Source organism: Mytilus trossulus, chromosome 11 (genome assembly GCF_036588685.1).
Source record: "Mytilus trossulus isolate FHL-02 chromosome 11, PNRI_Mtr1.1.1.hap1, whole genome shotgun sequence".
In the NCBI taxonomy this organism is placed as follows: domain Eukaryota; kingdom Metazoa; phylum Mollusca; class Bivalvia; order Mytilida; family Mytilidae; genus Mytilus; species Mytilus trossulus.
The window spans coordinates 42,805,981-42,820,633 of record NC_086383.1 but is presented as its reverse complement, the minus strand read 5'-3'; the positions used below and the strand labels follow the sequence as shown (position 1 = coordinate 42,820,633).

Here is a 14,653-nt window from a genome sequence, read left to right as displayed (position 1 = left end):
CACCTTTTACCACATATATCACATTTTTAAGGTTTATAACCAGTATGCGTTCTCATGTGTTTCTGCAATGTTGAATTCTCACCAAATCCTTTACCACAGAAATTATATCACATTTATACGGTTTATCACCCATATGTGTTCTCATGTGTCTCTGCATAGCGTAACTCTGATAACACCTTTTAACACATTTATCACATTTATAGGGTTTATTTATAAACAGTATGCGTTCTCATATGTATGCGCAATTTGGTAGAGACACTAAACCCTTTACCACACACAGCACATTCATACGGTTTATCACCAGTGTGTGTTCTTATGTGTACCTTTAAATTTGAACTCATAGCAAATCCTTTACAGCATACATCACATTTATACGGTTTATCACCTGTGTGCATTCTAAGGTGGACCCTTAAGGTTGAAATATAATCAAACAATTTACCACATACGCCACATAAGTGACATGTATTAGTTCTATCACCGGTATGTGATTTCTTCGTTTGTAAGTTTTGTAAGTTTGAACTTTGACTCAACTCATCACCTATAGGTTTATCAACAGTGTGTGTTTTAGTGTGTCTCTGTGATATTGAACTTTCAGCAACGTTACCAAACATATCACAGATATTAAGTTTATCACCAGTTTGTGTTCTCATCTGAATTTGTAAGTTTGAAGTGTGACTAAACTCATCACCAATAGAAAGTTTATAATCAGTGTGTTCTCTCGTGTGTCTCTTTACAGTTGAACTATCCGCAACGTTATCAAATATATCACATGCACTAGGTTTATCACCAGTATGTGTCCTCATCTTAATTTCAACAGTGTGTATTCTCAAGTGTCTCTGCAATGTTGAACTTCGAGCAAACCCTTTACCACATATATCACATTTAAACGGTTTATCACCAGTGTGTATTCTCATATGTATCTTTACATCACTACTCTGAGTAAACTTTTTACCGCACACATCACATTTAAACCGTTTATCACCAGTGTGGGTTATCATGTGTTTCCATAAGGTTGAATTTTGAGCAAACTCCTTATTACACATACCACATTTATACGGCTTATCACCAGTGTGTGTTATCATGTGTGTCCATAAGGTTGAACTTTGAGCAAACCCTTTATTACACATATCACATTTGTACGGTTTATCACTAGTATGTGTTCTTTTGTGGTCGTTTAAATTTGAACAGTCAGTAAAAGTTTTACGGCATACATCACATCTATAAGGTTTATCACCATTGTGTGTTCTTTTGTGTCTCAATAAGGCTACTCTATGAGCAAACCCTTTACCACATATATCACATGTATTGGGTTTATCACCAGTTTCTGAACTCATCTTAATTTGAGAATTTGAACTATGACTTATCTTATCACCAATATAAGTTTCATCGTTGGTGTGATCTCTATGTTGTCTCTGCAAAAGCTGGCTCTGACTAAATCCTTCAACCACATACATCGCATTTATAAAGTTTTATCACCAGTGCTTATATGTGAATTTGTAAGTTTAAACTATAATCAAACCCTTCATACATATATAATATATCACGATCATAAAAGTTAATCTCTGGTGTATGTTTCATATCTTTGACTACGTACTTTACCACATATAAATATATGCTCCTGTTACTCTGCAGTATGTGTTTTCATTTGTTCGTTAAACTCTGTGCTATGTGTTTTTATGTGTTTTAACAATTTTTTTGACCAAGGATTTGTTTTACTTGGCATAGTATATTTTCATGTGTTCCTTTTGTAATGCAGCATCACTATCCTGATCTTTACAAATCCGTTTCCTCCAGCATAAAAGCTAATGTTTTCCTAATATAAACCAAACTGTAGTTTGATTAAGGGAGATAATAAACTAAACTGTAGTTCAGTCAAGAAGGTAACTACATATTTTGTAGTTTGGTCAAGGGAGATAGCTACAGGTACTGTAGCATTCGGCAATCCTCGGTAGAATCCGCTACTCTCCTTACAGAATCGGCCGAGATGAGACGAATTATACTGTTGTTCGGTCAAGGGAGATAACTACATATCTTTCTGATTTTGTGAGACCTATAATTCATGGGTTCCTGTACACTATGTCTCACTTCATTTTCTTTCAGTGACGTGGAATCTAAATAAGAGAAGTTAACTATCATAAAAACAAGTTTTCTATATTTGGATATACATGATATATGAATTCAAGTTTCACAAGAAAAAACAACAACAATATATATTTTTTTAAAAGGGATGATTAATTGGTCGGATATAGTTTTTCCTTTTGTACCAGGGTTGGCAAAGTATTACCCGCCCGGGAATTCCCACCCGGGTTTTCCCGGGCTGGGCAATACTATCAGAAATGGGAATACTGGGCATTACTGGGCAATATGATTTTTTAAGCTTATTTTAACACAAAATAGTAAAATCTTGGTGTAGTTTCATAGTATTACAGCTAAATATATACCTTTTTTTATACATATAAGCCATTGACAGTCATTTCTAAAATAATGAAAAATTCTATTTCATTCCCTTCTATATGTAGACAGAATACATCAAGATTTGCACATTTAAGGAAACCTTGTTAATTTCCAAGCATTGTTTCAATATTAATGCATACTTTGAAAGAAAAAAAACCTTGCAATATTTTAGTGAATTGTTAATTTCAAATGTTATACATTCATATTGCTATATAAACACCCTAAGGGGTCATGTCATTAATCACTTATAGAATTGAAAGGGCTGATTATTGTTACATAAACAAATCTGCATTCTAATCTGAATAATTACTTACTAATTAGTGACAGTACATAGACATAATTTAAATATAATTTTTCTTACATGTAATTGTTAATCCTAAAAAAGGAGTTACATGTGTATATTTATTAAAAAAAAAAAAAAAAATTGCTTTATATTTACAGTTTTACCAATCCAGACAAACAAAAAAGGTTATATATATCTTGAATGTATAACATTTGTCTTTGTTCACTGAATACTCTATTAAATTCAGACCAGTTTTTTTATTACCCAGTATTGCCCAGTATTACCCACTAAAACCCAGTAAAACCCGGGTTTTCCCAGTATTTCCCACTGGGCTGGGCAATACTCATAAAACCCGGGTTTTTGCCAACCCTGTTTTCTACATTCTAATATTGTATATATGTTCATGACTCATATTTCATGCTTGTGTCTGTGACTAGTCCCCGTTCAGTCATATCAGGAAGAATTGAGCTTTGACGAACATGTTAACCAGTCACATTATATATGTGCCTGTGACTGTCTTAGCTTCAGTCATGACAGACAAGAGATGTTGAGTTTTGGCAAAACAGCTACATTGCATTTGTCCCAATGTTTACAAAATATAATCTTTCATTTGAGACCACAAGGTTATATTTCATTTGCGCTAAAAGAATACCCATCTCCTAAATTCATCAAGTTTATACAAATGATATGAAATAATTTGTCTAAAATTATTACCTGAAATGTATGACGACAAAAAGAGCTTTTTTTTAATTTTTTAATTTTTGTTTTTATCAATAATGCATTACTTAAAATATGAAATGTTATTAATTAATTTTTAACATGATACATTCATAAAAAAATCCCTTTCTAATATTAAAAAAATACTTTATTAAGGTGGTACCTAACACTACAGGGAGATTGTTTTGTAAAAATCAGCTGAAAGTTTTACTATCATTTAATCGCTTAGGAAGTATCAAACCTATCAATGATCAAATTAAGTGTTTGTCAAACTGCTGTACAATGTATATCCAATGATTTTTTTTCGATGAATGATGATGATGATGTGTGTTGTTAGTTTAAATTTTTTTTTTATATTTTTGTCAGAGAAAAAGTAAATTTTATGTCCAAATTTTGTGAAAATTAAACTATACTAATCAATTTTAGTCAAGGTGTTTGGTACCACCTGAATATTAAAACAATATTTTTAAATATTAAAAATTTACTGTGTTTTTTAACATTTGAAAACAACTTTTTAATATTAGAACACTTATTCTTAATATTTAATAGGAATTTATTAAGTTTTTGAAAAGATTATAAAAAAGTGATAAGTCATTTTTTTTAGGTGACAGAGCTTTTTATTTATTACTTTCATGACTGTGATAATTGACTTTAGTACTAAAAAAAAGATTTTTTTATTAATACATGTAACTTGTGTAATAATGAAAAATAAATTTCAAACAATAGAAAATTATATTTGAATTTAGAAAATTAAAAAAATGTTTTTCTTCTATGAAAAAAATATTTGTTATATTATAAACATGATAAAATGAATTTGTAATATTTTTACATGATTTGTTAATATCAGAAATAGATTTTCTAATATAAAGATATGATCATTTTATATAACAAATTCATTTTCTACTATGAAGAAATAGTGTTTTACTTTATCAATTTTAGAAATTTATTTCTTTATACATGTTATATAAGTTATACAATGTTATACATTGCCTAATAATATCAAAACATGAAATCTTAATATCAAACATTATTTTTTTATATTTAAATGAAACCACTCTTTTTGTCCACTTTTGCTTGCCATAGAAATCATTAGAAATGCTAATAAGTAATTATACATCTGTTACAAAAGTATGCAATATTCCGTTGTTTCCTAATTCTCCTAACACTATAATTGATGTGTTGAAACTCTAGATTTGAAAGAAGCTATTATTTGTAAATTATTATTTTTGTTCAATACTGCTATGATAATTATATTTTCAAATTATATATTAAGTTTGTCAAATTGACACTTTATCATAATGAAAAAAATACAATGTATTCTCTATAATTTGTTGTACATGTTGTACATGTATATGTTAATTTGGCGTTCCATAGAATAATTTCTTTCATAAACTGTTCTAACGTTAAAAACCTATTTTCTATCAATGAACTTATATGTTGGCCAGTTCTTGTAAAGAAACTAAATTACTCATAATATAAACCAGATACTATTTAATAGCCATGTTATATTCACGTAATACATCCTTTGTTAGCTAAAAACTAAATTTTACATCGTAAGATCGTAAGGTAAAAATTAAATTGCTATAACGATAAAAAGTAATTTTGTTAAAACGATTCAGTTTAAAAAAAAAACCTTTACCAATTATACTTTATACATAAATGATCATTGTTTACTTACATGTTTATCTTTTCTTGACCCAAACACAAAAATAAGTCATGTTTATTTCACAGCATAATAATATTACCTGACCAAAGGGAGATAACTGTAGTATATAAAAGAACTATGGAACGCCTACTGTAAACAAAGCCAGCATATGTCAATTTAGTAATGGACTTCTAATAAAGTTTTCTAATTTGTATCAGAAAATAAAATTGCAACCTCGTCAGTTAACCTAACCACGAAAACAGAAAAAGTGTGTTAGAAAACAAGGAAACAACGGGATGCTCTCACTGCCAATGTAATTTCAAGTGTAACTTCTAAGTCGGCGATCTCATTTGTCATTTTTTAGCTCACCTGGCCCGAAGGGCCAAGTGAGCTTTTCTCATCACTTGGCATCCGTCGTCTGTCGTCGTCCGTCGTCGTCCTGCGTCCGGCGTTAACTTTTACAAAAATCTTCTCCTCTGAAACTACTGGGCCAAAATTAACCAAACTTGGCCACAATCATCATTGAGGTATCTAGTTTGAAAATTGTGTCCGGTGACCTTGCCAACCAACCAAGATGGCCGCCATGGCTAAAAATAGAACATAGGGGTAAAATGCAGTTTTTGGCTTATAACTCAAAAACCAAAGCATTTAGAGCAAATCTGACATGGGGTAAAATTGTTTATCAGGTTAAGATCTATCTGCCTTGAAATTTTCAGATGAATCTGACATTCCGTTGTTAGGTTGCTGCCCCTGAATCAGTAATTTTAAGGATATTTTGCTGTTTTTGGTTATTATCTTGAATATTATTATAGATAGAGAAAAACTGTAAACAGCAATAATGTTCAGCAAAGTAAGATATCTACAAATAAGTCAACATGACCAAAATGGTCAGTTGACCACTGTAGGAGTTATTGCCCTTTATAGTCAATAAAATTGTTCTGCAAAACCCTTGTAGGGAATTTTGTAAACCCCAATCCAATTCCGCCGCGTATTGCACTCAGTTGACCTACGCAGTTCAACTTCCATTTGCAAACAGAATTTGGAAATAATCTTCCAGTTGCAAACAGAAAGAAGAAATTGTAAGTGTCAAATTAAACAACCCACACACATACACTTGTCTTTACACATTTACCTCTGGGGTCAACTTATAAGCTTGATCCCCAGTTAAAAAGTTTGTTGTTGTTGTAAAACCATACAAAACAGTTGTATAAATACCCCTTTTCAGTAGATACCCCTGCCCAAGCCCTAATTTAAACCTAAATTGTTTATTGTTTATTTATTGTGTTCCAAGTGTAACCATGGCTAGAGTCCACATAAACTCTGCCACTTTTGAGGAGTTGTTATCAATTCCAGGGGTGGGGGCTAAAATTGCAGCAAAAATATGGGAATTGAGGGAGGATAAGGTGATTCTAGAGTTGGAGGACCTACGGGAGGTTCCTTATATGAGAATCACTGAGGCAGCTCTAGAATCTATGAATTTTAGTACCTCTTTGCCACCCAACAGGGGGTCTAATAAATTTTGCAAGGAGGAGATAGGGCATCAGGAAAAGGTGAAGCGGATTGATAGCCTCATACAGGCAAGGGGTAGGGGGCAAAGTGCAAATGAGTATCCCAGTCAATCAGTAGAAACACACAGAGCCAGGGAGGCATTGTCCACATCTCCATCCCAGCATCTCAATTTTCAAGATGGTGGGGAACTTAACCGGGGGTTCAGGGAAAACATGGGGACCCACCAGGACTAATGGGACAGGCCCATGAGTGCTTATTGGGGAACGAAAGATTACAGGTATGAAGGGGAAACACCTCGATCTCGATATAACAATGCCGGGGATACAGGAAGGGAAAGAGGGAGTTTTCAAAACCGGTATACTGACAATGCCAAGGATACAGGAAGGGAACGAGGGAGTTTTCAAAACCGGTATACTGATAATGAGGGCCAAAGGCTTAGAGATGCCCATATGGAGAGTGAGGCTCCAGCATCGAGGCACGCCAGTAGCATGGGGTACCCCACAGGGTCAGGGGAACCTAGACGGGGATCCGTGGACCAGAGAAGCTCTCGTCGGGATGCATGTGACCACCAGGGGAACATGGGAGGGCCAGATAACCAAAGACAAAGGGGGTCTACGGGGGTTAGACCTCCAATCCTTCAAAAGAGTCTCAAGTATGATGGGAAAACTAATTGGCAGGCTTTTTATGCCAAATTTTCCCGATTATGCCAGGTCAGTGGGTGGTCTTCAAGGGTGTGCAAAGATCAATTGTGCTGGTCCCTTGATGGGAAACCCAGTGAGTTTTATGCCTTGCTCGTGGAAAGAAGGCATGACTTGTCTTATGAGTATTTGGTGGGTAAGTTGGCCAAACGGTTTGGATTCAATGAGTTGCCAGAAACAGCCAAAGTACAATTTAACATTGCCAGGCAGGGTGGGGACAAAACCTTAGAGGACTGGGCCAACAGGGTCCAATCCCTTGCCACAAAAGCCTTCCGTCATCTTCCTGAGGATCATATGTACCAACAAGCAATCATGAGATTGTGTCAGGGGGCCTCAGATAAGGAGGGGGAATGTTGGCCTCCAATGCTCCAAAGGAGGCGGTGGATAAAATTCGTTGGCATCAACATAACCCCAAGCCATATATGACCGCAGTGCCCGAAAGGAAGTCAAAAGTGTAAGCCCGGAGACCAGAGGCAGGGGTGGGGACCACTATACTGTATGTTCCACTTCAGGTCCCGTCTCCCATAATGCTTCTCCCAAAATTCCCCCTAAAGAACATCCCCCTAAAGATGTCCAGGATTTAAAGGACCAATTTCATGCCTCAAAGGGGAGGTAAGCGGAACCCTTGGCAATATCATGTCTGAAATACAAAAGCTATCTTTTGTTGTCCGATATAATGCTAGGCCTCCATCCAGAAGCCCCTCCCCTCGGGCTGGTAATAGTGGTTGTTTCCATTGTGGGGAGGCAGGTCACTTTAAAAGGGAATGCCCAAAGTTTCAAAGGTCTAATTCTCCTAGACCTGGTGGTAAAACAGTAAGCTTCCAGGACAACAAGGGTCCGTTAAACTCCAACGGGTCGACTCAAGAGGTCTGAGTCTGGCCCCTAATCCACGGAGTATAAAGGACCTCGTGATAAGCCAAAAACTCTCTTACTTGAATAGGGAGGGTACCATCAGTCAGATAGAAATGATACCGGGGGGGGGGGGGGGGGGTCAATTAGCCATTTCAGAGGAAGAAATTTTCCAAGCTGTGCATGAACGCCAAGAGGAACAGTCCCACCCCAAAGACCTAGGGTCACTAAATCATTACCTCCCGTCCCACTAGACCCAACGTCGACAAAAGATATAGACTTGTCTCGAATAGACAAACCAATAGAAGGGCCTAAGAGGGAACCCATCAGTCTCATTGCCATGGACATGTCTGAATCGGGGTCACAAGACGAAGAGTCTGGGGAGAAGGGGAAGAAGTCTGAGTCTGGCCTCTAATCCACGGAGTATAAAGGACCTCGTGATAAGCCAAAACACACTTACTTTAATAAGAAGGGTACCATCAGTCAGATAGAAATGATACCGGGGAGTCAATTAGCCATTTCAGAGGAAGTAATTTTCCAAGCTGTGCAGGAACGCCAAGAGGAACAGTCCCACCCCAAAGAACTAGGGGTCACTAAATTATTATCTCCCGTCCCACCAGACCCAACGTCCACAAAAGATATAGACTTAGCTCGAACAGAAAAACCAATCGAAGGGCCTAAGAGGGAACCTATCAGTCTCATTGCCATGGACATGTCTGAATCGGGTTACAAGACGAAGAGTATGGGAAGGAAGGGGAACAAACACTCTGGAATAGATCAAACAGTGATGGGGAGGGGGACTTGGTTACAGAAGGGGAAAGAGAAATGATAACCATAAGTCAGTTAACGGGGGGACTATGTATCGGGTGCCTGTGGTAGTCTAGGGTCAAAGGGTCGATGCTGTTGTGGACACAGCAGCTCAGGTTACCCTAATATCAGAGGAAACGTACAAAAGTTTAAGGGAGCCACCTCCTATTCTTAAAGAGGTGGTGATGAACACTGCAGGGAATGGCCGACAAATGAATGGTTTTGTTGCTGGGCCTTTTTATATTAAGTTGGGACAAGAATTCATATGGGACATATATGTAGCAACAATTGGGGATCAGATGCTACTGTGGATTCATTTTTATTCGTGGTATACCAATTTTCGTGGTTTTCGTGGGTCGCAGCGAACCACGAATTTAAGAATTCAACGAAGAATAATCCTGATAAATGTGTATGAAGTCGGATGTTTATTTCCGGTTTTGTTATGCCGTTCTAGTATAGTGTTGACTAGCGATAAACATTGTAACATTAACATATGAAGAACGACTTAGAAAACTAAAACTTCCAACATTAGCCTACAGAAGATCTCGAGGTGACATGATAGAAATGTACAAAATACTATCAGGAAAATATGATGATGATGTATCAGACTTTATATCACCGTGTACTGACTCCAACACTCGAGGACACCATCTCAAATTGTATAAAACAAGATATAGACTAGATGTAAGAAAATATACAGTTACACAAAGAGCAGTAGAAATTTGGAACAGTCTACCAGAAAAAGTAGTATCAGCACCAACAATACCATGTTTTGAAGCCAGATTAGACCGTTACTGGGAAAATCAAACACAAAAATATAATTATAGTGAAAAAATACACACGCCCAGACAAGACCTAAGTAAAAAAAGTTTAGACAAGGAGCTGACAGAAGAGGATTCCTGAGGAATCCTACAGTCAGAAGAGGATCTGTGAGTATCTGTGAGTATCTGTGAGTAACATAACACGTGCTTTTATTGAAAGAAGATACAAGTATTTTAATTAAATCAATAATTAATATATCGAAGATCAGTGGTAATTTTTTTTTTAAATTGATTACAGCTGTTTATGGAAAATAACTGCAAGTTGTTAATTACCGTGTCATAGTTTGGTTTACAAGTGATTAAAAATCAATAGGATTAAGTACGGGCATTGTCCGTAGGTTATATTGTTTATGACAGGAACATTTATTTTCACACCTTTTACTTATATGACTGTTATTATATCGTGATTAGGGAAATGAGCTTTCAATCATAAAGTTTTGATTGCCTTATAGAATCCCGGCAAGCATTTATAAATTTTAAAAACAAACAAATAATTAGTTGTCTATGTCCATTATTGTAATAACAGTTTTCAATGAACACTTTAATCTACAATGACCAAGCGAGGATTTGACAATTCAAAACTTTTTCAATGCATTCCTTCTTTTTTGATTGTTTTATTCTTGATCAAACCAAGGAGGTTATATGAACTCCTAAATCAAAATGAAATCCACGAATTAAGTATCTGCTTTTTTTTACTTTTTTAATCAGCGATCGACGAATTTACGTATACCACGAAACATCTTTTTTTTCTCTATCCACGAAAATTGATATCCACGAAAATAAATGAATCCACAGTATTGGGGATAGACTTTTTAAGGAAGCAGGGAATCTCACTTGACCAACATAGGAATCAATTGTCCATTCACGGAGAGGTCATACAAATGTCATTGGGTCAGGCCAGTTCATTAACCCCAAACAACTGAGGTGCGGGCGGGAAAAAATCACACAGTCCCAGCAAATTCAGTTCAAAGAGTAATGGGGGTGTAGGCCAAACCCATAGGCCGAGAATACATCATTGAGGCAAAGGCAGTCTGCTCATACCCAGAACCTTACATGATGTGGGTCAAGATCTGGTGTTGTGTCTGATAAACCTTACTGTCAGTCCCCTGGTTATCTCGAAGGTGGACTTACTAGCCCAAGCTCAGGAAGTCGACATGGGGGAAACCCGGGCCCTACAGTGTGCAAGATGGAGTTGCTGGAGATGTTAATGAAAAGTCGTTGCCCCAACACTTACAAGAGATGTTCACTAGGTCCTGTGAGGATTTGTCCAAAGGGGAGGAGGAGACCTTGTGTTCCTGTTACAGGAATTTTAGGATGTCTTTGCCAGCAGTGACTTGGACCTGGGCCATTTCACGGCCTTGGACCATGGCATTCACACCGGGAATCACCCCTATTAAACAGCGAATGCGGCGTACACCCTTAGGTTTTGCCCAAGAAGAGGAGGCCCATTTGGAAAAAAAAAATACAGTCTGGGGTAATTCAGCCATCCGTATCTGAGTGGGCTTCTGCCCCAGTCCTCATACGGAAGAGGGATGGTAGCGTTAGGTGGTGTGTGGACTATAGGAGGGTCAATGCGGCCTGTTCCCACCAAATCTTTGCACTCCCCTTAGTAGAAGAGTGCCTAGACACCCTAGCAGGAAATGTGTGGTACTCCAAGTTGAATGCCAATTCGGCGTATTGGCAAGTCAAAATAAAATAGGAGGACCGGCCAAAAACGGCCTTAATCACCAAATATGGGCTGTTTGAGTTTGCACGCATGACTTTTGGGCTATGCAATGCCCCAGCCACATACGCCTGGATTATAAGCCTTGTACTCCGGGGGTTAACATGGTGGGTAGTGTTGGCTTTCTTGGATGACATATTAGTATTGGGAAGGGATTTTGGGGACCACTTGGCAAACCTCAGGGTGGTATTTGAAAGGTTTAGGACGTACGGGCTCAAGAAGCTTATGAAGTTGTGTCATGATATTCCTGCAGCGGGCCACCAAGGGGGGACCGAGCCTACCTAAGGGTTAAGTCAATGTATTATTGGAGAGGGATGAAGAAAGACATTGAACAGTATGTAGCGAGTTGTGCCCTGTGTAGCCAGAACAAAAAGGCTACCCATCCGAACCGTCACCCTATGGTAAAACATCATGCCGGGGCACCAATGGAGAGAGTTCATTAAGTTTTTGTGGGACCCCTCCCAAAAAAATCCAGGGGATGGCTCAGGGTCAGGAGGTGTGTCGGGACTAGTCTGGTTCCCCAGCTCCCTGGGAGGTGGCAACAACTCACTATGGAGGGCAGGGTGGATCAGTTGGCACTGGACTGTCTTGTCCAGTGTCTGGCTGTGAAGCCCGGGGACCAGGCCTAGAAGGGCAAATCCTAGCGGAGCACGTGACCGAGGTGTTCCAACCTGTGAGTTTCCTACCCAGGGTTAGCCTGGGTGTGCCTCACGTCATTGAGCACACTCTTCAGGGCCCTAGGGGGGGCCTGCTGTGGGGGACCTCATCCATTAGGTGATAAGCCAACTGGAGACTGTGGGGCTGACTCCAGATGACTTGAGCGCTGAGTGGGGAGCCATGGTAGCAGTGTGCCAATTGGCGCAGTGGGAGGTTCCGCCATCCTTCACGCTGTCGCCAATCAACTCGCATGCAGTCCTCATGCACTGGAGGGCGCAGGTGGAGTTGATGGCTCTCTTACAGGGGCATCAGCGTCAGGCCTTTCCGGTGAAAGTCAACATCAGCTCCAGTGAGCCTTCCCAGGCGAGCTCCTCTAGTGAGCACGGGAGTCCACCAGCCAAGGAAGGAGTTTTCAGCAGGCTGGGGGCTCCGGTTTGCACACAGGGGGCTCCCAGGCCCTTGGGGCAGGTTGGGGTGTTCAGTTCCACGGGACCCCCTCCAAGGCCCCTTCCCGCCCTCATGTCCCTCGCTACCCGGGCTGTAACCTCCCTCATGTCTCTCCCGTGTCCCAGTCCAAGCAGGTCACTTCCGGGTCTGGGATCACAAGGCTCATCCTCGTCTGTGGGGGCACAGGGATCAAAGCACCCGGGGAATCCCTCAGGAAGTAGGGGAGTGGAGTCCCAATTGTGCAGGGACCTTCCAGAGGCATTCGACAGTCACATGCATCTGGATAGGTCGCTGAGCAAGATGGGTGATTTCCTTAGGGTGCGGTTGGACCCTGCCCCTTTGGACCCAGTCAAGCTGGCTGGAGGGGTTGCAGTTTTCTGTGACCCGAAGACTTGGCCCGGGTACCTTTGAGGCTGGAACCGGGGTGGTTCGGGGGCAGTGGGGATCAACCTCAAGAGTGCTGGGCAGTTTGAGGACGCCACTCAGCACCGGTTCCACCAACTGGTGTCCCATCCGAGTGTGTCCGCCCTTGGAGAGGTGGGAGTAGACTTCACCTTGGAGGATAAATTGCACGCCCGTCAAATCTCTACCTTGCGATTGGCACTCCAGTCTTGTCGTTTTGACCAGCCCGTAGTCCTGCACATTCGGGTGACAGACTGGATAGGGTTCTCGCCCGAGCCCATCGTGAGGTTTTGGGAGTCCTGAAGAGCGTTGCAGTGAATCCCCTACAGTAGATTCATCTCCATTGCTTCCAGGGGGATTGCTCAGATACGAGAGTGGCAGGACTCGTACTGCAATGCGTACTTCGGGTTTGGGATGGGTGTCAGGTCCTTTAACTCCGAGCAGAAGGATGCCTTAAGGTCGATGCCTCCCTACAGGATCCTCGTGGAGAGTAATGCCCCTTACAGGTGGGAACAGTGAGGGCAACCTCACCAAGGGAAATTCTACGGGTGACCCACCTCAATGGTAGCCGTCTGTAAGGAGTTAACCTGGGCAACTCACATGTAAATAGCGACATAAGGGCCCGTTGGCCAGTTACAAATGTTCCAAATTAATTTTAGTTATAGCCAGTTGGCTTATAGCAAATGAATTTACAGCCCGTTGGCTTCCAAATTAATCTTAGTTATATCCAGTTGGCTCCTAGTAATGAATTTGACGGCCCGTTGGCCAAGATGGAATAATGTACATATGTGTAATACTGGGGTGTGTGTCTTAGGGATCCCAGGGGTGTTAAGGATAGGGGACCGACTGTAGTTCAATTTCCATAGGGCAGGGGTATGGGGGGGGTCTACTGTATTTCTAATCCTATATTTTTATTATATATCCCATACTGATATTTCCCCAGCATAGGATCTTTGGTTTTTACCCGGGGGTTACTCCTTTTGTATAAAGGGGGAGTGTAGTAGTGGTGCACCACTGATTGGAGAGACAGATCCGGAAGACGAAAGAGCCTAGTTTCGGATCTGTCAGTCAAGACGTAGAACCAGAACCAGAAGCAACGCTAATCGGATTATGTACGACTATATTACCAATCACCTAGCTGATACTTGCAAGATCGCCACGGTAAGTTTTGAGAAAGCTTAGGGAAACGATCTTTTCCTCTGTTTTGAGAATCTTCCTCCAATTCAGGAGCACCTCAATGTATGAGCTAATTATCTACTAAAATAAACACTTAAAATGTGACAATTAGTATATGATAAGTAGTCTTCCATTCAAACTAAATTTTGTGTACCAACATAATCATTTGTAATAGTAACAAAAAAAACTACAAATGTTGCATTTTGTAGTTTAAACCTATTTATTCATGAAATTTTACAAATATTTCAAAACGTAGGATTTGGAAACAAGCTTCACACAGTTTTCAACAATCATATTGTTATTTTTATTAGTACCTGTATCCCTGTGATGAGAGATGTAACTGGGAACTTTATAAATGGAAATAAAAAAACTGAATAGATTTTTCAGTCCTCACTTTTTTAAGAAAAAAAATAAAAATCTTAAGAGTACTGTCACAAAAAGTTGAAATTGGCCCTAGCCTGCAGT

The 14,653-nt window shown here is 39.5% G+C and overlaps 1 protein-coding gene across 1 annotated transcript; it reads right to left on the bottom strand.

Annotated features, from left to right (window-relative positions):
- Positions 1 to 206: 206 nt before the first annotated feature.
- LOC134690069 (zinc finger protein 227-like) lies at positions 207 to 2,099 on the bottom strand. The gene has a single exon (XM_063550044.1). It carries the CDS (start codon positions 1,452 to 1,454, stop codon positions 207 to 209), a length of 1,248 nt encoding a protein of 415 aa, XP_063406114.1. The 5' UTR covers positions 1,455 to 2,099.
- Positions 2,100 to 14,653: the final 12,554 nt, after the last annotated feature.

Bases quoted from the DNA above. Each gene is read 5' to 3' on its own strand.
- LOC134690069 (XM_063550044.1), bottom strand. From the start codon at position 1,454: ATGTATGTGGTTGAAGGATTTAGTCAGAGCCAGCTTTTGCAGAGACAA.